Source organism: Triturus cristatus, chromosome 6, assembly GCF_964204655.1.
Source record: "Triturus cristatus chromosome 6, aTriCri1.1, whole genome shotgun sequence".
Taxonomy (NCBI): Eukaryota; Metazoa; Chordata; class Amphibia; order Caudata; family Salamandridae; genus Triturus; species Triturus cristatus.
Window position 1 is genome coordinate 384,484,992 of NC_140589.1, and position 13,951 is coordinate 384,498,942.

Genomic DNA, 13,951 nt, shown 5'->3' on the forward strand with positions numbered 1-13,951 from the left:
TTTCTTTGGCCCATCAAGGCCATGCAGTTGTCAATAATAGAAGTTGAATTGAAGAGTTGTTTTGGTTTATATTCGCAAACTGTGATTTGAATATTGAATATCTGTATAAACCATTAGTTCACTGTTGACAATGATCCTAAAAGAAGTGACACTGTGGTAGGTGGTGCTTAATTTGAGCTGGTGGTTGCTGGTGAGGGCCACTGTCACTCCTTTTTGGGGACCAGCACTTATTTTTCCTCATTGAACATTTCCTGAGCGCATGAGAAGTAAAAACACATAAAGGGAAAAGAAGAATGAAGAGAAAGACGGAAAATCTGTCACAAAGGGTAAATGCTGGAACCAGCAAGAGTGAGATGGAAATGGGGGGTGTCTGATAGTGGATCAAAGAGGCATGAGGTGGATTGAAGACTGAGAAGAGCTGGTATTTGGCCAATGACATTTAATAACGCCAACAACAGTCGTCTGAGCAGAGTATTGGCCACCGGCACTCTTTACTTTACAAATTAAGCTCTGTTAGGCCAAATAGGTAGTCATCAAGAAGAAAATTTTATAGAGAATAATATAAAGTTGGTAAATCAAAATAGAGAAATTAATTGTTTTGGTGTTTGTTTACAGGCTTCTAAACAACAATCAGATCAAAAGGATACCTGCTGGTGCTTTTGAAGACCTTGAAAATCTAAAATATCTGTAAGTAAATTAAATATTTTGTTTTTCTGTTTTAAATTACACATCGCACATAGTTCCTTGGACTCGGACACACCTAAAATTAAAATAACAAGCGTATTGTGAAATTATGAAGTAAATGTTGCAAATGTTGCAGAAACATGTGTGATAAGAGACGTGTTCTAGTCCAAACTTATAAGGTATATTTGAGAACGAAGCACTCTGGCATAATAAGGATTTTCTAATGACAGCAGGATACCCATGATTATAGTGATGACAATATGTAACAGCCAGCAGTATAAACACACAAAAGAAAGATACCTATAAAAAGGCAAGTAATTGAAAATTCCAATAAAGAAAAACATATTATGAATTATATATTGAAGAACAATGAGTGAAATGTAAACCTGTATTGGCAATATTGATCTATTAGCTTTATCAGTGCTTATTTCTTTTGAATGATTTTTGGTAAACTATAACAAAAATCATTCTGAGGTGGCCTTTCTTCATGCACTTGTCTGGGGAAGCATGGGCAGCCGCCTTTGAATTGTTTTTGTTATACTTTACTAAGAACCATATAATGATAGCCACTCGTGTAAGCATTTGTGTGTATTCACAGCCATTCTTATTGGACCATTTCAAAGATTGCTGCTGTTTGCCCTACCTTCACGAGATGTGATGCACTGCATTCGCAGCGAGGTTCCGGTAGCAGTGTCTGGAAAGCTGCATGCTCTCACCAAAAAGAAAAAAATACTAAAAAAATAAAAGATCTTTAAAACAAAGATATATTGGACCACCAATGTCTTGTACTTAAGGGGACTACTTTTGCAGTAGCTGTGAATGATGGGCACAGGCAAAATGCAGTCACTCACATTAAAGGAATCCAGTGGCTGAAGTGGAATGCGTCCATGCCCAATGCTTGCACCTAATACATCCTGGCCTTAGGGTAGGGAAAATGAATGTTCACAGGTATATATGGCAGGGGAGAGTGCTATAGGGAAGGCATAAACACAAATATAAAGTGCAGGGTATTCACATGCTTTAATGTTTATCATTGATATATATGAATATGCTCCCAAGACAAATGTGTAAAATGGCATAGAAGAAGTTCCCTAAACACCGTATATTTCATGTGGCTGTAGAGGAAAGGCATTTCTTTAGACAGAAGAATATTTTCCGGGAGGAGAGAAACGTTTCAGGTGCAAAAGCAGATTTCTCTCAAATTTTCTTGTAGCATAACGTGTATTTGTAAAGCACATGTTCACCCATAGGTATCTTGGTCCGGCGCGGCCGGTCCATTTGGGCGGAGGGGCCACGCCCCTCCACCTTTTGCCCCCTAGGAACAGTGTCTGTCAGGCTGAACAAAGATCAGCCTGACAGACACTGTTCACTTTCAGTTCAAGCAGCCAGGAGCCAGGCATGCGCATTTAGCGCTGGCTCCTGGCTGCCTGAACTGAACTTTGCTGGACTGAGAAAGGCACAGTTCCTGTGGGCGTGATGTTCTCAGCTGAGCAAAGGTTCCGGAGACCCTCCCCTCAGTGACGAGGGGTAGCGTCACTGATTGCCTTGCACATGGGCGGTTCAGTTTTAATCCCTTAAGCGCCCAGGGTCGAGTTTCAATCAGTGACACTTCATCAGAGTGGGATGGGGTCAGTAGTCTCACTGACCCCATCCCACTCTGTGATGACGTTGGGACTGCTGCCTTCCCTCATTGGCTGACCTTATTTCAGCCAATGAGGGAAGGTAGTAGTCCCAAGCCTTCAATAACAGCCGCGGCAGCGCAGAGCTGGATGCAGGTAAGTGTGTTTTGTTTTGTTTTTAAATTGTTTGGTGAGTGCATGCATGCATGTATGAATGTTTGGGAAAGAGTGTTGTGAATGAATGTGTTTGTGTGTGTGTGCGCGCGCGCGCTTGTGTGAATGCATGGTTGTGAGTGTTGAGTGCGTGTGTGTGTGTGTCCCTTCCGCCCTCCTCCCTCCAAAACTTACCGGCCACCCCTGATCTTGGTGCTGAATAACAAATGTTTGTTATCCAACTCAATGGTACTCATTTAATCGACCTCAGATGGATGAAAGGCTGAGTGGACCCTCCGGGATTTGAACCTGTGACCATGAGGTCGAACACAGGCCATTATATAGGACTTATCTCCAGTCCGTATAAGGAAAAGTAATCCTTCAGAGGAGTGCATGGAAATATAAAGTATGAAGAGATGTCTATGCAAACGTTTTGTGGACTTTTGCGAATGTCCAGTAAGTCTGAAACTTATATGGATCGTTGTGGGGAGTCTCAGATGAATACATTTCTGACCCTCTGACTTTTAAAAGCAGGTTTGTGATTTAGTCCCTCAACAATTAGTCTTTTTTTTTCTTTTGAATGCTGTTAAGAAGTTTAATAATGCAAACTTAATTGCCTGTGGTCCTTGTCTATAATTGGCAGATACTGTTGGAGAGCAGGTGAAGAATGTGGATAGGTTAGTACTCCTGGAGGAGTAGCCGTCACCTAAAACATAATTCAACATGGGGCACTGCCACTAGAACAACCATGCTGCAAGTATAATTTGACACTCCTTTCTTACAGCACTCTACCATTCGAAAGGGGGTTAAAATTAAAGTGTATTACTTTGCTCAAAGAAGAGCTAGCTGTACTGATTGCAAAGAGCAATCTAGCCTTTACTGCAAAATCACAAGATGATTTCCCCCAAATCATCTGTTTAAAGATCACCCAAATTAGGGGTTTAAGGTGTTGACATTTTTGTGACTCCCATATGGCTGCTTGATTTCTGCCTGTTTTGTGAACATTAACAGTTTGGAGCTGTAAAAATCATTGAAGTAATACATACGTGGGAGTTTGGTCCAGTAAAATAGGCCGAAGCTTCACTATTTTTCTGTGGAAAATGAGGACCCAACATAATATACTTTTGACTTTCTCATGTCTGTGGCATTTAAGTTACGAGTGCACATTGCTGCTGATGATTGGATGACAGCTTGAAAGTACACCTAAACCTAAAAGAAGAGTTGATACATTGCGGGTTAAACTTTGAAAGAAACCTACATGTAATAATTCTTAAAGTGCATCTAGAAAAGCATTCTTTGTGACCTGCATATCAATGGGTTTCATACAGAGTGAGAGATGGCTTTAAGGGCTCAGCTGAATTAAGATGCAGGGCACTGAAGTCAGTGCCATAATACTGATTTTACAACCTACGCATGGATGGTTTTATATGTAGCCGCGGGAATATAGAAAGTGCTCTTCTTTTGTAGGAGTCCAAACAATCAATTTAAAATCTCTGTGCTCAAGAGGTCAGGAAGGGGGCCGAGGTCAGACATCACTCAATATTTTGTTCTCCACTGGAAGAGACACTGGGTTGTTTGAACTTGACCTCAAAGTGTGCCTCTCAACCAAGCACTAAGAAGTAAGTAGTGAGTTAGCAGAATCTACTGATAAGTTGATATTGAACCTTTTTCATTGATATCATTGTGTTCTCTGCACATAGTTCACTAAATGTCAGTTCCGCTGCTAAAAGTTTCTCGAAGGCTTGAAAACACCTACCAAACTCTTGGACACCACTCCTAAGAGTTGAGTTTGATGCAAATAAATGGAAGCTCTTTGGAGTGTCATGAATTTATCCTGCCTTCAGTAGTCTGTCGGAGCTAGAATGGTTCGTGGAAGCTTGGCTCTTCATCAGTCGGGGGCATAGTATAACCAGTGCCACTTTGCTAGAGTCTGCTTTCTAGTCTGTTTATGTATTTCACCCAAGGCCACCACTTAAGGAGATGTGGGTGGAATCCCTTATCCTCCCCCTTCCGCCTTAATGATGGAAATTGAATGCTCTATAGGTTTATTCTTGAGCTTTGGAACACTGCCACTGAAACTCTATAGTGTTAGTAGTTGGACGTGCCAGTAACACCTTCTCATATCAAGGCAGCCAGAATTAAGGGCAGCTCTTTCCTTTAGACAGTATTACTTAAAACCCAGAAATATGACATGGCAGCAACAAGGGTCTCCTAAATGAGCCACTAATTAGAAGGAAAAAATGTGGCATAATAACTTCCAGGCATACAGGATATCCAAAAGATAAAATTGTTGAGAAACTTGGTACTCCTAAAACCCAAACCGGAGCAGATAGAGCCAGAGCAGAATTTTAGGAGATGGCACAGGATTCTGGGAACAGGATTTCAAAGAGCAAGTAACCAGGAGGAAGACCTAGCCCCTCCGTTACTCCAGCAGCTTAAGCATCTTTTATAGAGTAAAATTGGAAGCAGGTGAAAGTGAAAGTAGGAAGCAACATGCACAAAATTGTGCTGCCATGATGGGTTGGAAAGTGGCAAGAGCTGAAAAGAAAATTCAAAGAAAGGGTTAGAAACTGTGGTGTTTATCACCCCTAGAGGTGGACGAATGTACAGTGTCTCAACAGTAGCTTGTATAGAGTGTCGAGCACGGGCTGGGACACACACAGCGGTCTGCATCTTGAACTATGCCAGGGGATGGGGACCGCTGCTATCCGCAGACCATTGATAGAGTGAGATTGGCAATGTCTGTGTTGCATAACACAAAGCCTTTAGCAGTAAACACGGGATAGGAGGCGACTTCTGTTAGTTCTTGCGCTAACCAATTTTTAGAGAATGCAGAAGCAGTTTCCCCCCCACATTTGCACCTTTATCTCAAAAAGTGGCCTAATCATTAGTTTCTATTAATAGGGAGCGATGTATGGCTGTGGATAAATAGAGAACAGTATTACTCATATAAAGTTGGTGAAACCGACATTGAAAATGAGGAAAAGGTCAAAACACTAGGAATTATTTTTTATATCTCCTTTTCCACTGGGTAGCCACACCAATAATTGTCATTGCGTCTTTTCGTTACCACTAAAACTTTTATGTAGACTGCACTTTCTTTTTTGAATAAGTGGCAGTTTGGACTAGCCACAGCCATCATATGGGTTCTCCGTTCTGGCAGGCAGCCCTAAAACCTAGTTGCAGCATGTTTTTTAAAACTCGGAGGTAGGAGCTGTATGCCCAGGAGATTCTGAGTTCTCCCGTTTTAAGATGAATTTACTTCAAAAATAAAAATAAATAAACCATTCACAGTGAGATTTAGAAGCTCTGCTGGTTGTGAGGCAGAAAGCGGCAGAATGTGTATGCTGGTGGAACTGCTGTAATCTGAGGAAGGGAGTGAGAGCTAAAAATGCCTTAACCAAGATGCCATTTGAAAGGACGTTTTTTTCACAGGACTAGGGGAAGAAATGGCAGGAATCCCAGTGCTGGGTTAATGGATTCCAGACGAAAAAAACCTTCATATATGTTATTCTGTGCTTGTGGTTGCATTGATAGCTCTCTAATCTTTCTAAATATGTTTGCTGAAGTGTATTGCTCCATATTGACAACACACCAGTGTGCTACGTTCTAAAGCAGAGGGTATTTTACTGCAAGTACTTAGCTTGGAACACACAATGCTTGGGGCGTTCACAGAGTTGAAGAAAAGTGGTGCTGTATGCAAACAACATTCATCTGGAAGAACGCACATCAAAGGACCACTGTTAAACTGTACATCACTATCACAAGTGGAAATTGCAAGAATAGGTACAAGCATTGGTCAAGCCCATCGGTCCAGCCTTGGTAGTCGGGTGCATAGGCTAAAATATTTAAATTTTCTATTGCAAGCGTATGGTGCAAAAAGTAAAAAAGAATATATGCTGCCACCTACACTCGGACACTATATGCTTGCAATGACAATCTTGAATAAAAAAACCAAACACTTTCGCTAATGTGGTTGTTTGACAATTCTCTTTTTTTTTTTAATAGCAACCATTTAGGCGTGCCTCCCACTTTATTATTTTTGTGTGAAAATCCTCACCTACCCAAGCGCTCAAATTACAGGTAATTGCAATGTCACTTCGCAACACCAGAGTTAAGAAAGTTATTGAAAATTAATCGCATCTAACTGGGCAGCCAAAGCACAGAGAGAATAAATAGCTACGGCCCGTTTTTAGAGATAATACAAATAAAATAAAATGCACACTTGAAACCAGCTTTGTCGTTGAAGAGAAAGGAGCAATTGTTAGGGGTGTGTGAACAATGTGCACTGGAAATTGTACAGTCACTCAAATTGAAGGGATCTAATGGGTAAAGGGACTGACCCACTTCTCATGCTGCATACTGCAATGGGCTTAAGCATTATGCGAGTGACAATTAAACTAATGGATGAAGTGGGTAACCAAAAGCCACTCTATATGTGTGTTATTTATGTTTTTTTTGGGGGGTGGGGGGTGGGGAGTTTGGTGAGACACCTAAAACTTTCTCATAGGCCAGACATAGCTAAATAATGATTTATTGCAGAGAGATGCCATAAGCGTATACTTATTTGTAATAAGAGAGAACAAAAGATTGTAGAGCCAAGCAGATCACTGGTGTGATTCCTTTGTGTAGGCTTGATGATAACATCATTTAAAATGCTATGCCTAGCGTACACCTGCCAGCATTTCTACACTAACATGTCACACAGGCTCCTTAGGTCTGCCTACTTCCACCTTCTCAATTATGCTCACCTTAAACTTTACTTGATGCTACAGTAGATGTTTTACCATCGCTGTCCCCATTTGCTTAAATAAACTCCCCACACACATCAAATCCTGCCAAATGTTTTTATTAAGATCTTTTCATATATAAGGAACATCTGTTTTAACTTTTTTCATCTATTTGTCTATAGAATTCTTGGATTTATTTTTTCCTGTGTCCCACTCTCCACTGTATCATTTTTAATTAAAAGTGGAGGCCTGCATTTCACTCACTTGCTCCTGATTTGGTTTATATCCAGCATATATATTTTTTGTATAAATCTCTTTAGCCAAAAGAAGACAACAGCATGTTGATCCCTTTACAAAGGGTGCGTTCCATCGCTGGCAATCGGCAAATTGTGGTTATAGAGATCTCCATAACCTCTCACTAATCATAGCAGTACAAAAATAAACATCGTCGAGTCTTCCTACCATTCTTTCAGCCTCCCCTTACTCTACATTCCACAACTTGCGGAGGAACCTCCCCCCGTGTCACCCTTCAAAATCAGTCAGTTACTTCACATTCGCCCTCTAACAGGCCGTTTCCTCAGTGTTTCTGAATATGTAATGTACTCTTAACCCCCATAGTGTGAAATAAGCCCTGGCTCTCCTTCACGGCGGGCAGTCCGTGCTTCTCGGCCCTCCACTAAGTTTCTCGTAGAGGGACCTCCACTTGAACTCGGCCAGTAGATGGGTGTCGCTTGTGTTACTGGTCAGACGTTTTATAGTAATACTGTTCATAATCTGTGAACCCACTGGATGGATGCGTGAACCTTGGCCACTTTGAATTGTACATTTTGCAGCAACCAGACATTGAAGGCCGTGTACCATCCATGATATGTCTTTGCTTTAAAAGGTGCCAGCCTAAGGCCTAGGAGCATCACCTCCAGTGTGAAGGGAAGTGGATAAGTCAGTACTTCTTGCAGAAACTTGAAGACCGCATCCCAGACAGGCCAGATCCCCAGACAGGCCCTCCAGCATCTCTGGGAAGCGATGTGGTACATGCAGTGTAATCTGTGTAGTGACATCCATGCCAGACCTAGTAGTATGTTTCCCTCCCGAGTGTAGAGGTGGAGGAGAAATGTATGTCCTTGCTTAATTTGTCCCATGTCCTAGTGGTGCATTGTAAGCCTAAGGATTGTTCCTACCCTTTGTTTTGTTTCCAGTATTGGGGCTTCTCTTGTTTGATGGGCAGCTTACATAGTGCAGATGTTGTCCCTGAGTGCCTGTGCACTTAGAGATCAGTAATTTCAGAGGAGTATTGCCTCCAGTTGCTTCAGCCCTGATGGAGTAGTATGTCACCGAATGGCGGATCTGGACAAAATGGAGCCTGTCATTCTCTGAGAGCGCCAACAGATCTTTGCATTGCAGAAAGGACTTCAGACGCTATTATCATACATGTCTGAGATTATTGTACATCCCGTCCCCCCCACCAATTGTGGAAAACCCTTCCTTCAGTATGGCTGTGAAGTCAGGATTGTAGTGGATAGGTATATAAGGAGTCAGGTACACGACATGTCCAATCCATTTGATGTACTGATCCTATGACTTGAGTTGTGTCCCCTGGGGTGCTGATTTAGGCATTGGGTGGTCTGCTGAGCCACATTAAGTCCCAGAGTGGTCTCTGTACTACTGTGTGATCTATTCCCCGCCAAGTCTTCTCTGATTCTAGCATGGACCACTCCACCATAATATGGATTGAGCTGCTGCATAATAGTGAGGTATTCTCAGGCCCCAAGCCCTCCAGAGTCTCAAGGTTGTGTTATCCGTCTCTGTGGGAGTCTGCAAGCTTTGTCCTTCCAGATAAATGCCAAGAGTCCGTGTTGGACGATGTTCAGATACGCGGAATCGAACCATATAGTGATTTCTTGAAACGGATATAAAAGGCAGGGGAGGATATTCATTTTAACTGCATGAATCCTACCCAGCCAGTAAAGCATCCGCTTCTGCCAGGAGGGCAGGTCTTTTGAAAGAACTGTCATCAGAGGGTGGTAGTTAGCAGTGAATAAGTCTCTGATTCCTCACATTACCTGAATCCCCTATGTATTTCAGGGAGGATCTAGCCCATTGCAAGAGGAGTCGTGACAGTAGATCTGCCTGTTTCTTCTTTTCCAGTGTGAAGTTAAGTATTTCAGAACTTCCGAGGTTGTTCTTGTAGCCGAAAGCGCTTTCAAAGGCTTGCAATACACAAACCAAACCACCACTGGTATCGAGGTGCACTGGTAACCCAGCGTCAGAAGGATGCCATCGATATTTCAAATTCCCTTGTGGATTAACCTGATCCCGGTCACATCTTGGGGTTGTCGAGTCAGGCAGGCCAGTGGATCAATGAAGAGGGCAAATAGAAGGAGCTATTGGGGGCAGCCTGGTCACATCCCTCTGGTGAGTGGGAAGAAGTGTAAGTATGGTTTGTTTGGGGCGACCTTGCCCGTCAGCTACTCTTTGTTTGCAAAGATCATCTTCATGAACTTGTAGCCAAAGCCAGTCTTGTGGAGGGTTAGGTTCAAAGAGGCCCATTCCACTCTCTGAAAGGCCTGTTCATCATTCAATGACCGATGGTGTGCAGTATTTTTTTCAGTCTGACCTCTCTATCAAATGGATAGTTGCTCTAATCTTATTGTGTGTTTGCCACCATCTAATAAACCCACTTTCATCTGGGTGTATCAAAGTGGTTAGGACTTCATTCAGGCATGTAGTTAAAAGCTTTGTGAAAAGCTTTGCATCTATATTCAGAAGGGTGATGAGGCGGTAGGATGCCCATCTGGTAGGGTCTTTGCTGGGTTTTGGAATTACCTTTATCACGACCTCACTCATAGTCTGCTTAACTGCTCCAGGTTCCACACAGTGATTAAACAATTTTTGGAGTTATGGAATAGGTTTTAGTCTGGTATATTTCATAAAATTGGACTAGAAAGCGATCTGGCCTTGGTGTTTTATTTGAGTCTAGGGATTTGATGCCCAGTTTAACCTCTTCAGGTGTGATTGACTTCTCCAGTGTGTCTCTCTTGATATCAGTGAGCTTCGAGAGTCCCATCTGGTCTAGAAAAGCTTCTCTGAGTTCAAGGTAGGAGGGAACAATTTTATAAGGGTTCTCATAGAAACAGCAAAATTTCCCTAATTTCCCTGTGTCGTGTAATTGACGAGTGCCTTTATTGGTGACAATTTCTGATACATTTTCAGCCTACCCCTGTAGCCTACGTGCTAAATGGGTCCCTACCTGGTCCCTGCAAACGTATGAACAGTTTTTTTTAAATGGAGTAGAGCTTTGCTTTGTTCATGAAGTGCAAGCCTAGTTGGCCCCTAGCTCTAATAATGGGCGTGGGTAGTGTAGCGGGAGGAGTGTTTCTCCTTCTAGATTCTGAATCTCAGTCTCCAGTTTCTTAACCTCTGGTTTGTGGAGCCTAGCATGGTCTGTGGCTGTCACCATGAAGTGTCTCCTAATAACTGCTTTGATAGCGTCCCAGGATCCAAATGGGGAGGAGGGAGGCTCCTCCTCATCATTGAGGGTTAAGTATTCATCCATGTGGGAGCCAATTTCTTCTTGGGTTACTGGGTCCCTGAATGTGGGATGGAGCCGCCAGTTTCGGGAAGGTTTCTGCTGTCCCACGTCTAGGTCTGCCATAACATCCGATCTGAGATCTCAATGGGTTGTATCTCCAGCAAGCAGAGCAGAACCAATAGAGATGTACTCGGTAGTATACAATATATACGGGAGTGCATCCTATGGACATGGGAACAGAAGGTGTACCCGAATGTAGTCTTGTGGTTTTATCACCCGGGTTCTCTGAGACTAAGGTGTCCCAGGGTGTTTTTTAGTCGCTTCAAGAAGAACCCGCATGTGTCCTGTCTCCTCCCTCTCTATCCCTGTGTGGGCTCTACACCTTGATAACATCTCCTGTGAGAACAATCTCCCCCCTAGCTATCCCCACCAATTCTTCGAAAAAAGGCAAAAAAGTTGCTTCTGCAAGCTGGCAGTTGTAACTTCGTTTATTTTCCCATGTTCTTTTTACTCATCATATTGTGTTACTGTAACACTTAAGGTGCATACAGGTCTTTGCCTTCTACCGTTTAATCGGTCACTGAGACTGACATTATTTACTTATGTACGAGTTACTTTTAGCGAGAGTCTTCAACCTACCCATTTGTGATTTAGCACCTTTTCTGTTGTATTTTGCATTTGCCTTGTGCAGGATTGAAAATTCCTTAGTTGCTGCTAACATTTTGCCTCGAATTTACCACACTTCAAGCTCCAACCTCCCCACTCGTCTCCGTGCAACTCCGGTTAATGTTTTTATATAGCTTATTCATTTATATTTCTGCTTTTAGATGGTAAGTTGAAAATATTTTGAGCTTCATTTAAAAAACAAAACAAAAAAAACGCGAAATAATACTGACACAGTTGGGTTTGCATTGTGGTAGCTTCAGGTTTCCTATTCTAACATTTAGTACTGTAAAAATAATGTTTCTTCGCAACTAACCAGACAATTGGAGAACCTTTTGATCACTATTCTTGGAACTTTGTTTTTTATCTTAAAACAGTTTGTTTAAACAAATGGTCCCAGAAGAATTTGCAAGAATAGAGTATGTTTAGTATTTTTATCTTATTTACTTGAAGTCGCTTTTTCCTCTTGCCATTATTTATTAAATGGGGGATCCTGCCCTGGAGCAGACTTCCGATGCAGAGTAGGTTATTGTTTACAGGCATCCAGACGCAAAAGAAGCATTATTTAATGTCGAACTGAAATGTAACCAGTTTGTCACTTTCACAAAAATAAGTTGTTTGTGCCCATTGTTTGTGTTCATGGTATGTTGTCAAGTGGCCTAAAAATGTCCTTTATCTGTCAAAGTAATGCCTTGTTACCCTAATTGTGATCCTGTGTGTGCACTAATAATGCTAATTGTTTTGTTTCAGCTATTTGTACAAGAATGAAATCCAATCAATTGACAGGCAAGCATTTAAGGGACTTGCCTCTCTAGAACAACTGTAAGTGCCCACCTCTTCCTGTGCAGTCATATCTCCCTCATGCCACCTGCGTAATACACTTTCAAGCACACTGTGCATGTTTTATAACTCTTTCACAACTCATCCTGTTCTGCATGCATTGCATGTCTGCACTGAGCGGCAGAGTTGGAATATTTTACGCGAGTTGTCACTGAAATTACTAAAAATCTTAACTAAATCAATCCTGCTTTCCACAGTGTTTCAAATTTAAAAAAAATGTATTGAGCTAATCCTTGGTTCACTTTAAGGTCTGCTTTGGTCGCAAGCATGACTCACTTAACATCACCTCTTTGGAATAGTACAGTAGTCTCATTAATTTCCGGAGTGTGGGCTTGTGCATTTGTGTTGAATTATGCCAATTCTTAAACCCCCTGCAATTACATTAATCGTTTTCACTTAATGTCTCTAACTTGCTTGAACCAGTACAACTTGCACGAAAAGTGAACCTTGTACAACATTACACACATTCCAAAAGAAGCCGCAATAAATCCAGTCATCAAATAAAGTATCTGATAAAATTCACAAGACACTCAGATCCCCCCAGCCCCCCCCCCCCCAAGATGATTCCTCAAGAAGGACTGCTCGCTTTCTCAGATCAACACAGTCGGCTTTAAAATTAAAGCATTGTAGCCCAATTTCAAGCTATCTCTTGACGCAGATTATTAGCAGCTGTCTTTGATAATCCCTACAAGAAGAGGTAATTCAGCTGTCTCTCTACATATTTGCATTGGATTGTGTGTTGAGCAGACTGTTGAGAATTCCAGTTTATTGGCAGGTATGGTTCCAATTACCACCATGCTATTACAATATAATGCATCCAGGCCTTAGCTTTTTTGTTGTAACATTTTGTTAGCAAATGTGTCAGTCCAGTTGGTTCAGTGGAAGCAGGCCTTCATAACGTCCCCAAGAACACATTAGACTGCCATACCAAATCCAAGGAGTGGAAATATGGCGTGCTGATGGCTTAGAACTAGCTGACCACTCCAGTAGAGCAAAGTATCACTTTAGATTAGTCTCTCCATTCAGTGTCAGTTGGTGTCCAAAGTATTTTTGTGGACCTCATGCATGTTTCAAATGATTTCTAGAGGATGTGCCAGGAGACTAGATCAGATTAGATTTCTGTTAGAGTTTGGGCTGTTGGTTGACTGGGGTGTGAACCCTGGTCAAGCAGCAACCACAATCCTTGTCAGGGAAAGCCCACGCTATCCCTAAATTAACCTGTGCTTAACTCTCTGGTAGCTTTGCATGGAGCAGTCAGGGTTAACTTGGAGGCAATGCATAAAGTACTTCTGCAAGTTTCAAACATTAAGACAGTGAAAACACACCACAAAAGGATCCCACAGCAAAGTAAAAAACTAGAGTAATTTTTAACAAATAACACAAGACCAAAATGAGAAAAATCCAATCAGAAGAACCGGAGATATACATTTTAAAGATTTCACTAACAATAGTGCCACAAAGCATAAACTGGTTGCGCCAGATTAGGCCAAAATCACGCGCTCAGGCTGACCACAATTTAGCGCAGGCTGATTAAAAAACAAAGCCTGCTGAATAAAGTACCTTAAATCATGGTTGCATCGCACAGCTGAAGTAATGCATTGGTTCTGAGATGAGACGAGGCTGCGGTGTGATGTCCTGCATCGTCGGCGAGGATCCCGTTGATGAGGGATTGTGATGCAAAGTGCAGGGTTAAGGATGCGTTGCGCAACGGGCGATGCATTGGTTTTGAGGAG

The 13,951-nt window shown here is 42.0% G+C and overlaps 1 protein-coding gene across 2 annotated transcripts in view; it reads left to right on the forward strand.

Annotated features, from left to right (window-relative positions):
- The window catches only part of PXDN (peroxidasin), a 565,162-nt gene that overhangs the window by 152,102 nt on the left and 399,109 nt on the right, over positions 1 to 13,951 (forward strand). The window contains exons 3-4 of one of the 2 annotated variants that reach the window (XM_085610787.1): positions 616 to 687; positions 12,129 to 12,200. In XM_085610787.1, coding sequence (XP_085466913.1) covers positions 616 to 687; positions 12,129 to 12,200 — 144 coding nt within the window. The remainder of the gene's footprint in view (positions 1 to 615; positions 688 to 12,128; positions 12,201 to 13,951) is intronic. The other variant, XM_085610786.1, reaches the window with a different exon arrangement.